The 21,315-nt window shown below is 40.9% G+C and overlaps 1 protein-coding gene and 1 long non-coding RNA gene across 3 annotated transcripts in view; one reads left to right on the forward strand and one right to left on the reverse strand.

Annotated features, from left to right (window-relative positions):
• Nucleotides 1-19,949, reverse strand: part of ALG14 (ALG14, UDP-N-acetylglucosaminyltransferase subunit) — a 93,234-nt gene extending 73,285 nt beyond the window's left edge. For both annotated transcript variants that reach the window (XM_025365031.1, XM_025365034.1), the window contains exons 1-2: nucleotides 19,761-19,949; nucleotides 11,478-11,629 (exon numbers count right to left, since the gene is read on the reverse strand). In XM_025365031.1, the coding sequence (XP_025220816.1) occupies nucleotides 11,478-11,629; nucleotides 19,761-19,896 (288 nt within the window). In that variant the 5' untranslated portion in view covers nucleotides 19,897-19,949. The remainder of the gene's footprint in view (nucleotides 1-11,477; nucleotides 11,630-19,760) is intronic.
• LOC112611342 lies at nucleotides 8,714-14,210 on the forward strand. Its single transcript, XR_003116632.1, has 2 exons — nucleotides 8,714-9,303; nucleotides 13,716-14,210. It is a non-coding gene; the product is annotated as an uncharacterized LOC112611342 (long non-coding RNA).
• Nucleotides 19,950-21,315: the final 1,366 nt, after the last annotated feature.

Here is a 21,315-nt window from a genome sequence, read left to right on the forward strand (position 1 = left end):
TCAAAATTTTGAGACGCTGTAAAATGTTACCTAATGACCAATTTATAGTCATACTTGTATTTGAATAAGCACTGAAAATTAATGAGATAAAGATACAACCTAAAACATTGGAAAGAGAACAACAGTATAAACATAAAATCAGAAGCAATAACGTTATACAAATAGAAGGAGAAATTAAAGAGAAAACAAGATACAACAGAGAAATCAAAAAGCTAAACATAGAAAAGAATATTGAAATTCCAGCCTGGGCAATATGGTGAAACCCTATCTCTTCCAAAAATACAAAAGTTAACCAGGCATGGGGCATGTGCCTGTGGTCCCAGCTACTTGGGAGGCTGAGGTGGGAAGATCACTGGAGCTCCGGAAGTCAAGGCTGCAGTGAGCTGTGCCTGCACCATGGCACTCCAGCCTGGGTGACAGAGCGAGACCTTGTCTCGAACGACAAAAAAATGAATATTAAAATGGACAAATGTCTGGCTTCACACAAGCAAAATTAGGAATGGAAAAGGGCACAAACTACAGCCACAGCGGGAATGACAAAAATAACAAGAGAATATTATCAATAGGGTTTAGATCTGCATCCCTACCAAATCTCATGTCCAATTGTAATCCTCAGCATTGAAGGAGGGGCCTGTTGCGAGGTGCCGGGATCATGGGGGTAGAGTTCTCATGAATGGCTGGTCATGATCCTCTTGGTACAGTATAGTGAGTGAGTTGTCACGGGATCTGTTTGTTTAAAAGTGTGTAGCACTTCCCTCCACCCCTTCCTCCTGCTCTGCCCCTGTGAAGTGCTGGCTCTCCTTTTGCCTTCTGCCATGACTGTAAGCTTCCTGAGGCCTCCCCAGAGGCAAAAGCTGCTATGCTTCTTGTATAGCCTGCAGAACTGTGAGCCAATTAAATCTCTTTTCTTTTTAAATTATCCTGTCTTGGGTATTTCTTTATAGCAATGCAAGAATGACTAATACAATTATGAAAATATTTATGTCAATACATTTGCAAATTTACATAAAATGGACGCATTCCTAGAAAAATGTCTTCACAACACGGATTTAAAAAGAAACACAAAGCCTGAAGAGTCCTATAACCATTACAGAAAGAACACATCAGGCCCAGGTGGTTTTGTCTTAGACGAGTTCTGTAAAACTTAAAAATAATCAATTCCATGCTTACACAAATTCCTCCTGAGAATAAAAAGTTGTCTATACTCCACAGCTCACTTGATAAGAGTACTGTAACCCTGATACCAATACCAAAGAAAAGCACGAGAAAGGAAAAGTACAAGGCAATCTCACTCATGAACATACATTTAAACATCCAAAACAATATGCTTGCAAACCAAATCTAGCAATGTATTAAAATATAACACACCATAAACAAACCGAGTTTACTCCAGGAATTCAAGAATAGTTCACACCACGTACTTGGCCATGTAAACAAATACAATCGGAACAACCATATTATTTCACATGCAGAAAAGACGTTTGATAAAAATCAACAAGCAAGTATGATTTAAGGTAAAACTCTTGGCACATTTTTAAAATCAGAAAGAATACAAGGATGTCCACTACATTATTCTCTATTTGTTACTGTTCTGGAAGTTCTAACAAAATAAAATGAGAAAAATAAAAGGTGTAAGGATTAGAAAGAATTAGAACTACCACTATTTGTAGATGATGAGACTATCTTCACAAATAACAAAGAGTCATAACAAATCATCAGCTTTAATCAGAATGTAGCAAGCAGTTCTTATGAGATTACTATACAAAAATCAAATACATCTCTACATACCACCAACACAGAAAATGTCACTAAAAGATATATTACTTCCAAAAGTAAAAAAACAATACAAGATACTCAGAAACAAACACACCAAAGATACGCAAGACTCTTACAAAGACAATTAGAAATGTTACTGAAAAGCATTAAGGAGATCTAAACATTGAAGAGAGAGAGAGATGAAGTTTCTGGATAGGAAGACATCATCATATAGATATAAGTTCTCCCCAAACTGATATATTCAATTTAATGCAAATAAAAATACCAACAAGGTTCTTTTGTGAACTTGTCAAAGCTAATTTAAAAACCTATGTAAGAAAGAAAGGAAAATGAAAACACTTCTGAAGGATAAAGCTAAGGGAGTTTGGTACTGGGTGAGGGACAGACAAACCAGTTAATAGAATAGGCAGCTAGGCTGAATAACTGTATAATAGAAGCAGAAAAAAAAAATAGAGAGCTAAGATACAGACCTATACATACACAAAAACTTGACATATCAGTGGTGGCACAGCAGAAATGGACTGTTGAATAAACGGTGCTGGGCTGGGCCCGTTTTGCCATATGGAAATTAGATCTCTTTCAAACATTATACAGAAAAAATCAATTCCAGATGAATTAAAGACAAATGTGAAAAGCAAAATGTGCCAGGCACAGTGGCTCATGTTTATAATCCTAGCACTTTGGGAGGCCAAGGTGGGCAGACTGCTTGAGTCCAGGAGTTCGAGACCAGCCTGGGCAACATGGAGAAATTCTGTCTCTACAAAAAATACAAAAATTAGCTAGGTGTGGTGGTGCGCTCCCATAGTCCCAGCGACTTGGAAGGCTGAGGTGGGAGGATTGCCTCAGTTGGGAAGATCAAGGCTGCAATGAGCTGTGATCATGCCACTGCACTCCAGCCTGGGTGACAGAGTGAGACTTTGTCTCAAAAAAAGAAAAGAAAAATATTAGAACTTCTAGAAAATAACACTTGAGTATAACTCTATGACCTTTAAGTCCTAAGGGAAAATATAAATTTGGATTCCTAAAGGAAAATATAAACATTAAAATCTAAAACTTCTGGTTGGGCGTGGTGGCTCACGCCTGTAATCCCAGCACTTTGGGAGGCCAAGGCAGGCGGACCAGCCTGGCAAACATAGTGAAACCCTGTCTCTACTAAAAATACAAAAATTAGTTGAGCATGGTGGCACATGCCTGTAGTCCCAGCTACTCGGGAGGCTGAGGCTGGAGAATTGCTTGAACCCAGGATGTGGAGGTTGCGGTGAGCCGAGATCAGGCCACTGCACTCCAGCCTGGGCAACAGAGCGAGACTCTGTCTCAAAAAAAAAAAAAAATCGTAATACTTCTCTTCATATAAAACGGTGAATGAATAAGCAGGAAGAAAATGAATACAGTTTTTTATATATATAAATAAACAAATATAAATATAAATATACATACACACACACACACACGCACACAAGTCTGTTTATGGATATGGAAATATATTGTCCATGTAACCATCCTATAAATATATATATATGCACACGCACACACAGTTAGTCCTCCGGATCTACAGGTTCTGCATCCGTGGATTCAATCAACCATGGATAGAAAATATTTGGGGAAAAAATGGATAACTGTATCTGTACTGGACATGTACAGGCTTTTTTCCCCTTGTCATTATTTCCTAAATAATACAGTATAACAACTATTTACACAGTATTTACACTGTATTAGGTATTATAAATAATCTGGAGGCATTTGAGGTATATGGGAGGATGAGCAATGTGCAAATACTACATCATCTTATAAAAGGGACTTGAGCATCTGTGGAGTTTGGCATCCGTGCAAGGTCATGAAAATACATGCACACATGCACACACACACAGATGGTCATTTCTCCTTAGATGACCATCTGTGTGTGTGTGTGTGTGTGTGTATGTAGATATATACATATGACCTATATATAATATGGAAAAGGATTAGTTTACAGAATAGACAAGTAGAAAAAAGAGAAGAAAATCGTCCTAATTGAAGAAAGATCATAAAAGTCCACTGAATTCGAGAAAGAATTAATAAGAAAACAGACATGTAGACACGGCCTGATTAAATTTCAGAATTCTAAGGAAAGAGAATCAAACTAGGATCAAACATCTTTTCTGGAACTCTGACTGCTGGAAGAGAATGGAAGAGTATTTACACACTCTGAGAGGAAAAAGTTGTGGCATTACAATTAGTATTGTATATCAAGCCAAACGACTATAGGGATATTGTCACAACAAAGGTATTTTCAGGCCGGGCACGGTGTGGGGTCACTCCTTCAATCCCAGCACTTTGGGGGGCCAAGGTGGGCAGATCACGAGGTCAGGAGATAGAGACCATCCTGACCAACATGGTGAAACCCCTTCTCTACTAAAAATACAAAACTTAGCTGGGCGTGGTGGCGCATGCCTATAATCCCAGCTACTTGGGAGGCTGAGGCAGAAGAATCGGTTGAACCAGGGAGTCGGAGGTTGCTGTGAGCCAAGATCGCACCACTGCACTCCAGCCTGGCAACAGAGTGAGACTCTGTCTTATAAAAAAAGAAGATTTTTTTTCAGAGATGATAGCTGGGCGTAGTGGCTCACGCCTATAATCCCAGCATTCTGGGAGACTGAGGCGGAAGGATCACCTGAGGTCAGGAGTTTGAGACCAGCCTGGCCAACACGGCAAAACCCCATCTCTACTAATAATAGAAAAAAAATTATTAGCTGGGCGTCATGGCACACGCCTGTAATACCGACCACTCGGGAGGCTGAGTCAGGAGAATCACTTGAACCCAGGAAGTGGAGGTTGTGGTGAGCCGAGATAGTGCCACTGCACTCCAGCCTGGACAACAGAGTGAGATTCAGTCTAAAAAAAAAAGATACCTTCAGAGCTGAAAAGATTCTGGAAATATATAACCTTTCTCAAAAAAAAAAAAAAAAAAAAAAAAACCGAAGGAAACGCTTGAGCCAAATAGAAAACAAAATGAAATCAGAAGAAGACATGGTATACAAGAAACAGTGGTGAGTTAAGACTATATAACTGTTGATGTTATGTTGAGATTTAATTAAAAAGTGATACTTGAGCTAGGAGAAAGCTAATGAAAATCTATTCTAGAGTTTTTAAAATTTTCTTTCCTCTCATTCCTGATATTTCATGATTCTTTTCCCTCATATTTGCCTTATTGCCTGGAGAATTCCTTTAGCCTGACTTTCAATTCACCAATAAGGTTTTAGGCTATATTTAGCCCGATAATTACTGACTCAGAACTTTTAATTTTGATAAGCACTTTGTTTTAATTTCCAAGGAATCTTTCTTGTTTTAAGATTGCTTCCTTTATAAAACAGATTATTCTTGGCCGGGCGCAGTGGCTCACGCCTGTAATCCTAGCACTTTGAAAGGCTGAGGCGGGCAGATCACAAGGTCAGGAGTTCGAGACCAGCCTGGCCAACATGGTGAAACCCCGCCTCTACTAAAAATACAAAAATTAACTGGGCATGGTGGCGGGCGCCTGTGATCCAAGCCACTAGGGGGGCTGAGGCAGGAGAATAATTTGAACCCGGGCAGCAGAGGTTGCAGTGAGCTGAGATCACACCATTGCACTCTAGCCTGGGCGACAGGGCAAGATTCTGTCTCAAAACAAAACAAAACAAAACAAAACCCAAACAGATTATTCTTGTTTATTTGGAATATCTCCTAGATTTTCAATGATAATATGAAATTTAAAAAGTTATTTTCTTTTTTTCTTCCCCTTTTTAAGTTTCTTGTGGTCACCCAGGAGCTAAAAAGTTATTTTGTTTCTATATTAACTTTTGGGAGGGGATCTTTGTTTTGAACCTGTTAATTATCTTCACAATATCTAATCATATTTCATTTTCAGTTTATTATAAAGGAAAGTCTAGATTAGTGTCATCTGATAGAACTTCCTGCAATGATAAAAATTTTCTATTCTATAATATCCAAAATGGTAGCCACTAGCCACATGTGGCTACTGAACATTAGAAATGAGGCTAGTGCAACCCAGGGACCAAATTGTAAATTTTACTTAGTTTTACCTAATTTAAATTGAAATATATGTAGCCACATACGGCTGGTGGCTACTATACTGGACACTGCAGGTCTAGATTGTTAAATATATTTGGCTAATATGGGCTCGTCCAGCAAATGTATTGATCACTATTGATTTCTTCAGCAAGACCCCACCTTTTCCTAGTCTGGTGAGCTCCATGCAAGGTACAAAAGATGGCTGAGCTGAAGTGTAGAAAAAGACCAGTTGGGAACCCCTGCTACCTTAGTAAGGCTTGGCAGGAAGGTGTCTACCTCTGCCTCTTTGTCTTGCTGTCCCTCACCATGTCCTGTCAATACCCTCACACACACACACACACACACACACACACACACACACACACACACACACACAATGTGGTACCCAGTGGCGGCCAGCAGAAATGTTCATGCTATCTCCGTCAGCAGCTCATTTGCATCTCTGCAGAGCTCTTCCCAGCTTCAGATTCATGAATAGAGGCTCTTTTAGGAATGGAGCAGAATTTTCTCTCTAACAGTGGCTGCACTGCCCCAGTAGGAAAGTGTTAGTAAAAGGAAGTCGATCAGAGATGCTCAGTCCTACATCACACTTTGAAAATACAAAATAATGGCACTATAAAAATCCAAAATCTGGCTTGGCATGGTGGCTCATGCCTGTAATCATAGCACTTTGGGAGGCTGAGGCGGGCAGATCATGAGGTCAGGAGATCGAGACCATCCTGGCCAACATGGTGAAATCCTGTCTCTACTAAAAAAAAAAAAAAAAAAAAAATTAGCCAGGCATGATGGCAGGTGCCTGTACCCCCAGCTACTCAGGAGGCTGAGGCAGGAGAATGGCATGAACCCGGGAGGCAGAGTTTGAAGTGAGCCGAGATCCGGCCACTGCACTCCAGCCTGGGCGACAGAGCGAGACTCCGTCTCAAAAAAAAAAAAAAAAAACAAAAAAACGCAAATAAGTAAAAATAAAAATCCAAAATATTTGGCTTCTTATCAATGTGAAGTAAACCCAACTTACTTCGTTCTAAGTGTTATGATGCACAGTATAACAATCTTCCAAATGTTTCACTAAACCATGAAATCATTCAGTAAATAATACATATGGTGACAGAGCAAGAGGGAAATATTTAATATATATGCTAAATTAAATATAGAGCCTCCAAATTAGATGCAACTTCAGAAGCAACTTGCACACTAGCAGCTGGGTCAAACCAAAGATACCTGCTCCTTATGGTGAAAAACACAGTAACAATTTTGTGATTATTTTGCTCTTTGAACATTTTTAAGTGCTCTATACCACTGGTAAACTAGACTTTTCACATTATATGAAAAATCATCATCATTTTCTCCAAATTCTCTACCATTTCTCAAGTACACCCTAACATAAGAGACTAGATGACATTTTTAGTCTCTGATGCCTTAGAGGAGAATGTCCAGGGTATTCTTCTCATACTAAGTCTTTCGAATTGGAAAATAATACACAAAAGCGGCAGGGTCGTTATGTAGGAGAAGCAAAGGCTTTGGAAGAAACATCTAGGTATGTGACACATATTTGGCAGGACTCTGGTTATTTACACCTTTGAGCCTCGATTTTTCTCATTTGTAAAATGAGGATACTATTATCTGTCTCACAATAATGAAAGGAACACTTACTAGTATACTCAATATTCTCTATTTTCTCCTTTTACACTTACAAAAAAATCACCTGCTATTTCTAGACTTTCACAGTTTCTAAAAGGGCAAGGTTGTCGTTTTGCATTATATGTCAAAGAGATTTTCCTGGCTGGGTGCAGTGGCTTGCGCCTGGAATCTCAGCAGTTGGGAGGCCGAGGCAGGCAGATCACTTGAGGTCAGGATTTCGAGACCAGGCTGGCCAACATGGTGAAACCCCAACTCTACTAAAATAAAAGAATTAGCCAGGTGTGGTGGCACATGCCTGTAGTCCCAGCTACTCTCGGGAGGGTGAGGCAGGAGAATCACTTGAACCTGGGAGGCGAAGGTTTCAGTGAGCCAAGAATGTGACGATGCACTCCAGGCTGGGTAACAGAGCTAGACTCTATCTCAAAAAAAAAAAAAAAAAAAGACTTTCCTAAAATAGTTCAATATAAATATTTACATTCAGTATTTACATTCAGTGAATTACTGTCCCCCTAAAATTCATGTCCACCTGGAATCTATGAATGTGACCTTATTTAGAAATAAGATCACTGCAGATATGATCAAGTTAAAATGAGGTCCTTCTGAATTAGAGTGGGCCTTAAATCCAACCGGTATCCTCATAAAAAAAGGCATGTGAAGACAGAGATACAGAAAAGGTCATAGGATGGTGGAAGCTGAGATTAGAGTGACGTAGCTGCAAGCTAAGGAAGGCCAAGCATTGCTGGCGACCACTAGAAGCCAGCAGGAAGCAAGGAGGATTCTTCTTCAGAACCTCCAGAGGGAGTATGGCCCCATGACACCTTGATCTCAGACTTCTACCCTTCAGAACTATGAGAAAATACATTTCTATTGTTTTAAGCCACCCAGTTTATGGTATTTTGTTACAGCAACCCTAAGAAACTAATACAGTATTGATTCCTAAAACAAAAACAAAATCATTTTGGCTTATTTTCCACAGAGGAAAAAAGTACCACACATTTTGCTATAGCTGAATTATAGCAAGCAGATTTATATCCTGATCTTGTTTGACGTGGATTTTTTGAGAATATATTTTAGTAGTATATTAGTTGGGGATAATGTTTACAAGTGACCAAAAGTTAACTCAAACAGGCGTAAGAGTGTGTGTGTGTGTGTGTGTGTGTGTGTCGCAAAGGTAGGAACAAAGGGAGTGGGGTAGGGTTCTAGGAGTTCAGGAGATCCTGACTTCCCAAGAAAAGAACCACCAACCCAAGACCAACACAGCTATAGCAGGGCCTCTTGAGCCACTGAATACAGCACCAGACACTGGCTTCTCCTCTCTTCCTGTTCATTATCTTCATTCTTCTATCTATAGACTACCTTTATCTTCTAAGTGAAAACATGACTGTCAGCAGCTTTCAAGCTTTATCATTTATAGAGCTTGCTTGAAGACAGACTGATTCCATTCTCTAGGTCTCTAAGCCCAAAAAGCTCAGAGAAAGACTTCAACTGGTCTGAGTGAGGCCAGCTGTCCACCCCTGAACTATCCAAAGCAGCCCTGCAGCTGGGCCATTCCCAGAGAGAGGGATGGATAAAGGCACTGACTCTACACAAGGAAGAGCTCTAGTTTCCTTCCTTAATAAAGAAACCGTTCACTTTAAAAAAAATCTCTAAACACTGACTAAAACGCTAAAATGAAGTGAGCAACCAGGGGAAAGAAGTATTAATAATTTCAAGGGCAGACACAAACATGATTTGGAGAAGAAACAGCAGTCATAGATAAATCAAATTATCCATAAATGTAACACACTGATAGAGAGTTTTAATGAAGAGCCAATAAGCACATGAACTGGTTGCCTCATGTATGTAAGTATAAATAAAATAATTTTCACTATTGGAATTCAATGAAAAACCACTTTCTCTATTTAAAAGAATAAAAAATACGCAGAAAATTAAGCAACAATTTTTTCCCCTTCAACTTTTAAGTTCCAGGGTATGTGTGCAGGATGTGCAGGTTTGTTAAATAGGTAAACGTGTGCCATGGTGGTTTGCTGCACAAATTAATCCATCACCTAGGTATTAAGCCCAGCATCCATTAGCTATTCTTCCTGATGCTCTACCTCCCCCAAGCCCTCCCTTCAACAGGCCCCAGTGTGTGTTGTTCCCCGATATGTATCCATGTATTCTCATAGTTCAGCTCCTACTTATAAGTGAAAATGTGTAGTATTTAGTTTTCTGTTCCCGCGTTAGTTTGCTGAGGATAACGGCTTCCGGCTCTATCCATGTCCCTGCAGAGGACATGATCCTGTTCCTTTTTATTGCTGCATAGTATTCCATAGTGTGTATGTACCACATTTTCTTTATCCATTCTATCATTGAGGGCATTTGGGTTGATTCCATGTCTTTGCTATTGTGAACAGTGCTGCAGTGAACATATGTGTGCATGTATCTTTAAAATAGAATGATTTATATTCATTTGGGTAAAAACTCAGTAATGGGATTGCTAGGTCAAGTGGTATTTCTGCCTCTAGATTTCTGAGGAATCGCCATACTATCTTCCACAACGGTTGAACTAATGTACATTGTCACCAATAGTGTAAAAGCATTCCTTTTTCTCCACAACCTCGCCAACATCTCGTTTCTGGACTTTTTAATAATCGCTATCCTGAGTGGTGTGAGATGGTATCTCATTGTCGTTTTGATTTGCATTTCTCTAATGATCAGTGATGTTGCGCTTTCTTTCATATGTTTGTCAGCTGCATGAATGTCTTCTTTTGAGAAGTGTCTGTTCATGTCCTTTGCCCACTTCTTAATGAGACTGTTTTTTTCTTGTAAATTTGTTTAAGTTCCTTGTAGACTCTGTATATTAGACCTTTGAGAGATGGACATATTGCAAAAATTTTCTCCAATCCTGTAGGTTGGCTGTTCACTCTGATGAGTTTCTTTTGCTATGTACTTTTGTTGCAATTGCTTTTGGCATTTTCGTCATAAAATCTTTGCCCATGCCTATGTCCTGAATACTACTGCTTACATTTTCTTCTAGGGTTTTTTATAATTTTGGATTTTACACTTACGTCTTTAATCTACCTTAATTTTTGTATAAAGTGTAGGGAAGGAATCCAGTTTCAATTTTCTGCATATGGCTAGCCAGTTCAACTCCTTGCAAAACAGAAAATCCTTTCCCCATTGCTCGTTTTTGTCAGGTTTGTAGATCAGATGGTTGTAAGCGTGTGGTCTTATTTCTGAGTTCTCTACTCTATTCCATTGGCCTGTGTCTGTTTTTGTACAAGTATCATGGTGTTTTGGTTACTGCAGCCTTGTAGTATAGTTTGAAGTCAGGTAGCATGATGCCTCCAGCTTTGTTCTTTTTGCTTAGGACTCTCTTGGCTATTCGGACTCCTTTTTGGTTCCACATGAATTTTTAAATAGTTTCTTATAATTCTGTTAAGAACGTAAATGGTGGTTTAATGGGAATAGCATTGAATCTATAAATTACTTTGGGCAGTATAGCCATTTTCACGACATTGATTGTTCCTAACCATAAGCATGGAATGTATTTCCATTTGTTTGTGTCCTCTCTGATTTCATTGAGCAGTTGTTTGTAGTTTTCCTTGAAAAGGTCCTTCACTTCCCTTGTTAGCTGTATTCCTAGGTATTTTATTCTTTTTGTAGTGACTGTGAATGGGAGTTCATTCATGATTTGGTTCTCAGCTTGCCTGTTGTTGGTGTATAGGAATGCTGCTAGTGATTTTGCACATTGATTTTGTATCCTGAGACTTGGCTAAAGTTGCCTATCAGCTTAAGAAGCTTTTGGGCTGAGACAATGGGATTTTCTAGATATAGGATCATGTCATCTGCAAATGAGGATAATTTTACTTCCTCTCTCCCTACCTGAATACACTTCATTTCTTTCTCTTTCCTGATTGCCCTGGCCAGAACTTCCAATACTATGTTGAATAGGAGTGGTGAGATTATTTCTAAAGATGATTAAACTCAATGTACAACTTGTAATTTTCTTAGAAATAGAAATTGTCACTTACCATGTTACTAGGGTCTCTATCAGCTCGATCTAGTTCAAAAGAATTTATTTTATTGGCACTCATTTCATCAGTGTCAGCAATGACATAATGTCTAGGTGAGTAGGCATTGGACAAGCTCCCAAGCAGCCTCAGGATCTCGGTGGTATGCCCACCTGGAAAAAATATCAGAAGTCCTAAGATTAATAAACCCACAATGGACATATCTATTTGACCATGTTATACCTATGTCATCGTTTCAGGTGGGGGGGGGGCACTGTAATTGTATATTTCTCAGAAGACACAAGAACATTTGAAAACAATAAATCTGTGCACTTGTATAAATACAACTTTTACATCAAAAGCACTAGCAGTAGGTACTAAGGAAGGCACAAAACAGTATAAGACATAGCTCTTGCTATCAAGAAGACTGGTGAGAAAGGGGCAAGACACATATGTGAAGACAAAGAAGATCCAAGACAGCAAGAAAAACTAAAATGTGGAGGGTAAGCAAATGGTTACGAAAAATCAGTGCCTTAAGAATAAGGAAGATCCCTGTGATGGCAGGCGCCTGTAGTCCCAGCTACTCGGGAGGCTGAGGCAGGAGAATGGCATGAACCCGGGAGGCAGAGCTTGCAGTGAGCCGAGATCATGCCACTGCACTCCAGCCTGGGTAACAGAGCAAGACTCCATCTCAAAAAAAAAAAAAAAAAAAAAAAAAAAGAATAAGGAAGATCCCTGAAAAAGGCTGAGATGACTTGAAAGGTGAAGATAATGGAGAGATAGGAGTAGGGAGGCCACTGGGTGGAGATGGGGATTGTTAGGGCATGAGGTGACAAGATCTGAAACATGTGTTCAAAGTGTGGTAGGAATACTGGGAAGAAGGGTACGGGTGAAATAAGGACACGAAAGCAGGATGGGAAAAGGGAAGCCAGTCACTGAAGGTTCTATGTAGAGAAATAAGGTGAAGGGAGCATGAGCACTGACCAGCAGGGCTTGGGCCTTCCTAAGAAACATTTTTTGTCCACCACTGTAACCCCAGCTCCTACGAGAGGTCTCAGCACAATGCAGCTCCTCAAATATTTATCAGCTTCACCAGATGAGTAATGTTCAGTTTCTTAAGTCATATAATCTCCAAAATTTTAATACATTAATTACAAAAGCGTAAATTTAAAAATCAGCTATGTTCATTGAGGTTTCCTTCATGAAAACAATAGAATATCTACTTATCTATAAACTAAGCAAAACAGTCACACTCCTTATCAAGGAGCCCTATCATACTTATTTCAGTCTCATCTCACAAGCTCTGTGCCTCAGTCAGGTGGATGTCTTTAACATTCTCTGCATTCGTTTTATTTGTTACTCACTCCTTGCCTCTGGTCATGCTGCTCCCCATACCTAGAAGGCTTCCCCCACCCCACCTCCCTTATTGTTGTAAGAAAGAGTATATAGTGATACAAGAACACAAACAAAGATAAATTAAACATGAGTTTCCCCCCAACACAAATTTGCGATCTTGGCTCACTGCAACCTCCACTTCCCAGGTTCAGGCGATTCTCCTGCCTCAGCCTGCCTCAGCCTCCCGAGTAGCTGCAATTACAGGCGTGCGCCACCACACCTGGCTAATTTTTGCATTTTTAGTAGAGACAGGGTTTCACCATGTTGGTCAGACTGGTCTTGAACTCCTGACCTCAGGTGATCCACCCACCCGCCTCCCAAAGTGCTGGGATTACGGGCGTGAGCCACCACGTCAGGCCCACATTTTTTTTTAATAGTAGAAAGGAAAGGATTTCATTCTCGATTCCAGGAGGAATTATATATAGAAACAAATTTGGCATAGATTTAGTGTGAATTTCAGGAATTAAAATCATACGTTAGCTTCATAACCTGTCACCCATCTTCTTGACTGGGGCATATAGTTTACACATCTGGTTTATACTCTTTTTAGTATTTTTGGTTTTAGCCTCGAAAAAACCAAAAAAGTCAGGCCAGACACAGTGGCTCATGCCTGTAATCTCAGCTACTCGGGAGGCTGAGGCAGGAGAATTGCTTGAGACCGCACTCCAGCCTGGGCAACAGTGCGAGACTCTGTCTCAAAAAAGAAAAAAAAAAAGTGGTGGTACTCCAAGTAGGTACTTGTTTTCATAGCTGGAATAATTAAGGATAAAACCTAATATCCACAGCACCTTCCACTACAATTAAAACTTCATTATACCTGCTTTGTCTCTTTTTTTCTCTTTTTTTTTTTTTTTCTTTTTTAAGGATACCCTCATTGAATACTGTGAAAGTTGTCAGGATAAAAATAGAGTCACTGTGACAAAATGGAGCTGGGAAAGGCCACGAAGGAAGGGTTCTTAATGCTCAATCGCCTGAACACAAGAACTACCACAAAAGACTATGCCAAAACCACAACCTTGTACAAAGGCCATTGCAACCTTATGCAAAAAAATACTCCTGCAAGGACATCTGCCCAGCCGCTGCCTGCCTAACCTTGGACTGATGCCACCCTTATTATTGATCCCTGTAAGCAAGGATAATTGTTTCAAAACAACTTATATAACCCTCCCCATTTTAGCTTTAAAAATCGCTGTCTTCCCTTGCCTCTTTGTGCCCATAGTTTATTCAGCATGTGTATCCCACACTACAATGCTTACTCTTGAATATACTTACTATCTTTGGAGAATCTCTCTGTTATTTAGGTTGACAGTATATTCACTGAAAATTTAACCTTGTTACTGAATAAAGTCATTAAAATGATGGACTTTGTCTTCCATTTTACTCTTTTATTAAGATACATTTTTTTGAGAATAAGATTCTCTAAGTTCTACCTTAAAATATATCCAGCATCCAATCACTTCTCACCATTTCTTTTGTTACCCCCCTGCTCCAGGCCACTATCACCTCTCACATGGATTATGAACACAGCTTACTGATCTGTTCCCTGACCCTCTTCCCCTTCAGTCTATCGCAACATAACATCCAGTGTGACCCTATTTGAGTTCATCAAATTATTTACTTCTGCTCAAAATCTTTCAGTGGCTTCATGTCTCATGTGGACTAAAAGGCTTCTTATACTCTGACCTCAACTATGTTCCCTCTTGGAGCTCATCTCCTGTTCCTCCCTGCTTACTAAGTCTACTCTAATCACTCTAGCCTCCTTGCTGTTGGCTGTCATCTCCCCAAGGAGGCTTTCCCTGACAATCTTCATAAAAAGCAATGCCCGGCCAGGCACGGTGGCTCACGCCTGTAATCCCAGCACTTTGGGAGGCTGAGACGTGCGGATCACGAGGTTAGGAGATCGAGACCACCCTGGCTAACACGGTGAAAACCCGTCTCTACTAAAAATGCAAAAAAATTAGCCAGGCGTGGTGGCGGGCACCTGTAGTCCCAACTACTCGGGAGGCTGAGGCAGGAGAATGGTGTGAACCTGGGAGACGGAGCTTACAGTGAGCGGAGATTGTGCCACTGCACTCCAGCCTGGGCGACAGAATGAGACTCCGTCTCAAGAAAAAAAATAAATAAAAGCAATGTCCCCTTCCCCAAATCATAGTGTTTATCACTACATAACTTACTGTGTAGTCTATTTATTTGTTTTGCTTTTTATCTCCCTCTATCCACGCCTCACTAGAAGGCAAGCACCGTACTATGAGGGCAGGGATTTATTTGTTTTGTTACTGCTGTACCTCCTATTCCTAGAAAAAGCAGGCTGTCCTATTGAAGGAAAGATTGAATGAAAGTTTGATACTAAATCTAACATTTGCCTAAGAAGGCTGTATTGCGTTTCAAAGAAAAGTAGTTTTGGCAAATGTTCTCTGAACAGAAGTGGTCTACTAATAATTTTTTTTTTTTTTTTTGAGACAGAGTCTTGCTCTGTTGCCCAGGCTGGAGTGCAGTGGTGCAATCTCAGCTCACTGCAACCTCCACCTCCTGGGTTCAAGCGATGCCCCTGCCTCAGCCTCCTGAGTAGCTGGGATTACAGGCATCTGTCACCACGCCCACCTAATTTTTTTGTATTTCTTAGTAGAGATGGGGTTTTGCCATGTTGGCCAGGCTGGTCTTGAACTCCTGACCTCAGGTGATTCACCTGCTTCAGCCTCCCAAATTGCTGGGATTACAAGCGTGAGCCACTGTGCCTGGCCTCCTAATAATATTTTACGATATCTAAAGAGTAAATGTTGCTTCATCTTCAAGGTAAATATTGAAAATGTCTTCTTCCTCCTCCAAAATTTTGGGCATGAACTATTAAACTGCTTATCTGATTACAAGTCTTTCTTTAACTGGCATGGTTCTTTCAGGCCCTTGATACCTTCCTACCCTCAATAATTTGAATGAAGGCACCATTTGCCAGATGAATTATCAGCCTTAATTTTGGTTTCTAGTCCAACAAATGTAACACTATCAAGTCATTGGTCCTAACATCTTGTTCAAGTCAGAAACCTGGAAATCACCCTTCAGTCCTTCCCTCCCACATCCTCTACTTTCAATCCACAGTTGTGGATTCAACCCCTAAAATCTTCCAATCTCATCCGAATGCGATTGCTTCTCTCCAGCCCCACACCTATCACTCCAGTCAGGCCATCTTTATCTGTTATCAGAAATATTCAAAAGGCTCCTATTTGTTTCTCTATTTCAGTCTTTGTCAAGACATTCTTTTGACAATGCAGGCTGAATAATCTTTGTGAACGCTCAGATGGAAGTGGGTGACTCTCCACTGAAAAAGATAAGCCAGGTGCGGTGGCACGTGCCTGTGGTCCCAGCTACTCGGGAGTCTGTCTCAGAATCACTTGATTCCAGGATTTACAGGCAAGCCTGGGTACATAACAAGACTCTGTCTTAAAAACAAAAACCAAAACAAAACTTCAAAAGCTCCTTTTGCCACCAAGACTAATATAGTAACCATTTATTAACTGCTTACGTAAAAAGAAAAGAAAATGTCAAGATCTTCCAAATTTATTATGCCAAGGGGAAAAGCTAAGCCCTGGAAACTGACTCATGTAACATGGCTTTTTCTCTTTAGTGTATGACTGCTGCTTCCTGACCTTTGTGTTGAGATGTTATACATTAACCAGACTCCCTAGTCTTTATTCAAACCTAGATTAAATGACATTGGAGATAGAGGCCTTTGTGATTGTTACCTCCTTATACCAGAATGTTAAACAAATCCCTTAATGTGTAATCAATAGTAGTGTTGGGACTTAGAAAATAATATCCCAAAATGAAGGCCTCAGAAGTAAAATTTTTTCTCTGGTCTTCTCCTGTCCTCTGTCTCTCAGTCCCATACTCCCCTGAGGCTTGCCATAGAAACTAGAATCTCTCTCCCCAGGGCGGGTCACAGAAACCAAGAACTCCTTCTCCCCAAAACTAGTCATAAAACCTAAAAATACTGCTCTAATTTTACTCCAACTTTCTGTGTAAAAACTGGCGATAAAGTAATTATCCGAGCTGGGTGAGGTGTCTACACCTTTAATCCCAGCACTTTGGAAGGCAGGAGAATTGCTTGAGGCCAGGAATTCAAGACCAGTCTGGTACACATAGCAAGACACCATCTCTATTTTAAAAATTAATTAAATTTAAAAAAATAAATTATCTGACCTACCTTGTTTGATGGTAGGTCATAAGACCCCCATTCCAGAGAGGGTCCTACCCCATATCCAGAAGGAAAGAATGCATACTCAGAGAGACCAAGAAAAATCTAGATAGGCCTTGCTGGGCTTCCCTACTGTCTATTAGCATTAAATTAGATCCTTTTGTCCAGTCATAATTCTACATGGCTGTCCATACTTTGTTGAACCTAAGCATAAAAGCAGACCATTTCCCTCGCATCTTTGGGTCTTCATTCAGAACGCTTTCATATATGCTTCATAAACGTGTGTGTCTTTTCTCCTATTATTTCTGCCTCGTCAGTGATTTTCAGTGAAACTTCAGAGGGCAAAAGGGAAGTTTCTACTTGGCCCTTACAGTAGCCAACCAAATCTTATATCTGTATGTTAGCTCTCTACGGAAAATGTTGTAATTTTGTTCAGCATCTCTGTTCTGGTCTATCTAAACTATCTTCATTCTTCCCCACATGGGGAGCACTGATCACCATTCTTTGATATAGGTTTGCTCCCCAGACAGCCACTCTCACGCTTTGTGCTTGAATAAACTCTTCTAACTGGATATTGAGCCCTTCAATTATTTTAGGTTGACACTATATGTCAAGCACTTTAATAAACACTGATTTTTTAATTTAAGCTTTTGATTATATCATTTTATTTTATTTCATTGTGAGACAGGGTCTCACTCTGTCAACCAGGCTGGAATGCAGTGGCGCAGTCTCAGCTCACTGCAACCTCCATCTCCCAGGCTCAACTGATCCTCCTAGCTCAGCCCCCCAAATAGCTAGGACTATAGGTGCATGCCACCACATCCAGCTAATTTATTTATTTATATTAATGTTGAGATAGGATTTCACAATGTTGCCCAGGCTGGTCTCCAACTCCTGAGCTCAAGCAATCCACCTGTTTCAGCCTCTCAAATTGCTGAGATTACAGGTGTGAACCACCACGCCCAGCCTAAACACTTTAAATATGATCATATTTAATCTCTCCTGTCCTCTCTCAAGCCATGTAGAAACAGAAGGTTCAGTGAGGTTAACTAATTGCCTAAGATCACCAAAGTAGTAAGTGGCAGAGATGTGATTCATGTGTGGTGTTATGACAACCTAGAGGCCTGTGGTCTTAACCCCTAGACGATATGGAACAGTGGAGTAGCAGCAATTGCTTTATAAAGCAGGATTTTAGGCCGGGGTGGTGGTTCACACCTGTAATCCCAGCACTTTGGGAGGCTGAGGCAGGAGGATCACTTGAGGTCGGGAGTTCACGACCAGCCTGGCCAACATGGTGAAACACTGTCTCTACTAAAAATACAAAAATTAGCTGAGTGTGGTGGTGCACCTGTAATCCCAGCTATTTGGGAGGCTGAGGCAGGAGAATGGCTTGAACCTGGGAGGTGGAGTTGCAGTGAGCTGAGATTGTGCCACTGCCCTCCAGCCTGGGCAACAGCGTGAGACTCTGTATAGAAAAGAAAAAAGGCAAGATTTTAAATACCCTTTATAATCTGGACTCAGTTTACCTCCCCACATTGAACTCTACACGACAGTGTCCTCTCAACTCCGGCCATTCAAAGTGCTATTATCTTCTTTTCACATCGTCCCACCCCTCAAAACCCTGGCTCTCCCTCATCTGACTAATTCTTGGTCATCTTTCAAGTCTTGGTTTAGCATTATTTCTTCCAGGAAGCTGCCTGTTTTTTAAGACCTGATAAAGTAGTGCCCTTCCTGAAGACTGCCATAGCAATTTGTCCTTCTTACACAATCATTACAAGATTATAGCATTTACCTCATTGTGGCAAATACTCATTTTGATTTATTTTGTTAGGTTGTTTTTTGTTTGTTTGTTTTTGTATTCTCTATTTCATTCACTGCTGTATCTTTGCATCTCTCACAGGACTTAGCACGGAGTCAGCACTCCGTAGCAAGCAATGTTAGTCAGTTTTGTTATTTCCAGAGGTTAGTTTAGTGTTCGGCCTCTCTAACAGCTCAAAACAGATTAAGTGAATAAAGTAATGTATTATACTCGAACATAAACTTAGTACATTTGCTCATACTATACATGTTCTATGTGGATGCAATCTCCTGCCATCCCCAAATGTTTACATTGTGTGTGTGTGTGTCTGTCTGTCTGTCTGTCCCTGTCAAATATGTCTACTTAAAATTGTAAGCACCTACACAATTGGTGTATTTAGATTGTATTACCTGACAGGTCAGTGGGTTGCTCACACTCTGCCACTCGGTGTGTATTGCTCTATAGTCCGTAGATCATTGTTTTTATCCTCTTGGACTTTGTATATTTATAAATGTGACAATTCATTTTGCCTCATTTGTCATGTAGCATTCGTGTTTCCTAAACTAAATACGCAATACCTACATTAATAATGCACAACAGCCATACGGGGAAACTGCATGTTAGCATCAAAAGGCTTCTACGTTCTCTCTGTTCACTAATTATTTGTTTGAAAAATATACGCTACAGAGAGTCTTAATTACAGACAAGTGTAAATTACTTGTCATAAAAGGACCTCTGGGCCGCGTCAGCAAACTAGCCCTTACCCAGGCTAGACTGACCAGTTCCGGCAAGGCAGAGAAACTACAAATCTCTGCATGCAACACTCCAAGAAGTGCTAAGGGTACCAGGGAAGAAGGTCGCGGTGCACTCTGGGGTTTGTAGTGACCAACCCAAGTCCCACAGTCGCTTCCTCGATACTTACCGGACCCAGCCACCACCAAGATACTGAGAGACTCCCGGGGCGTAAAGTCCCTGGAACGAAGCACTACCCATATTCGCAGGATTAGGAAAGCCGCCACAGCTCCTGCAGCCGCAGCTAGAATAAGAACACACACCATGCAGAGAAACGGCGCATGCGTCCAACTTCCGGGGACCGGCCGCTGTCAAAGTTCACAACTACGGGTGCCGAAGCAACTCAAACGCGGAGGGACGCACCTCCTGGTGGGCTGGACTTGCCTGATCCGGGAGGAGTGGCGGGTCGAGGGAGCAGCTGGGGTCCCGCTGACAATTCATTTTACCTCATTTATCATGAGCATTCATGTTTCCTAAACTAAATACGCAATACCTAGATTAATAATGCACAACAACCATGCAGAGAAACTGCCTGTTAGCGTTAAAAGGCTTCTACGTTCTCTACGTTCACGTTTGTCGGCGGAACCCCTGCTTCTGCGCGGATTCTGGGCAGCTGCAGCCAAGCGTAAGCTGAAAATCGGAAAGTTAAGCGCTGGGAAAGCTTAATATACGCCCACGACCAGGTCAGGCCGTCTGTGTGCCCGAAAGGCCCCGAAACTCCCCAGTTAGGAGATGTTCTGGCTCTACCCGCTTCGTGAATGCCACCTGAAGCCAGCGAAATACATCCTTTCTTCTTTTTTTTTTTAATGCCAAGAGAAATGTTTCTGTTGCATGCACAGACATTACTGAAAGTGTTCGCCAGTAAGAACCATAGGCTTCAACATCGAATTTAGGTCCCTCATCCAAATCCCCTCTCCCTCAACACGTATGTTTTTAACTTTTCTCGGCGTTTTCACAGTCTCAGTGTGACCAGAGTAGTTGAGCGTGACCACCTCAAGGTAAGCCACAGTCCTGAGAGGACTGCAAAGCTCAGTGGCTCTAGGTAGCAGGATAGACAACGCACAGTCCTACAATTAATATTCAGTTAATTTTACCACAAAGCATTCCCGGTGTGTTTCTCATGTCCTCAGCCAAAATGATGATCTGCCAACACCCTCTTCAATCCCAATTTTGCTTATTATTATGTCTAATTAATCCACATTACAACATAAGATCAGGAGCCCCTTCATCCCAAATATAATTTGCCTTCGGTGCATCATAGACCTACCTGTAGGTTATATTGAACAGGTATACAGATGAGTAAACAGGTTCAGAAAGGTGCAACTGCTTGCCCAAGTGGAATAGTATCAGATCTAGAATCAGAAACCAGAAATCTCAGTCCTGCTGGACAGGAGTACAGCATCCTGTATTCCTTTGCTAAATTGAAACTTGCCTGATCACCACACTTACCTGGAGCCTAGAATGTGTTTTTAAAAGTGCAGACTCCCAGGGTCCATTGGGAAGCACTGAATCAGAATTTCCAGGGATAGGGCACCTGGGATTAGCTTATGTAACCAGTGTGTCCATTCCTATCAGCAGGCAAGTTTGGGAGACTTTGTGAGTAGAGTTTGTGGACCTCACAACACTTTCCAAATTGTCTTCCATCCAATCATCTTCTTCTTCTCCTCCTCCTTCTCCTTCTCCTT

Source organism: Theropithecus gelada, chromosome 1 (assembly GCF_003255815.1).
Source record: "Theropithecus gelada isolate Dixy chromosome 1, Tgel_1.0, whole genome shotgun sequence".
In the NCBI taxonomy this organism is placed as follows: Eukaryota; Metazoa; Chordata; class Mammalia; order Primates; family Cercopithecidae; genus Theropithecus; species Theropithecus gelada.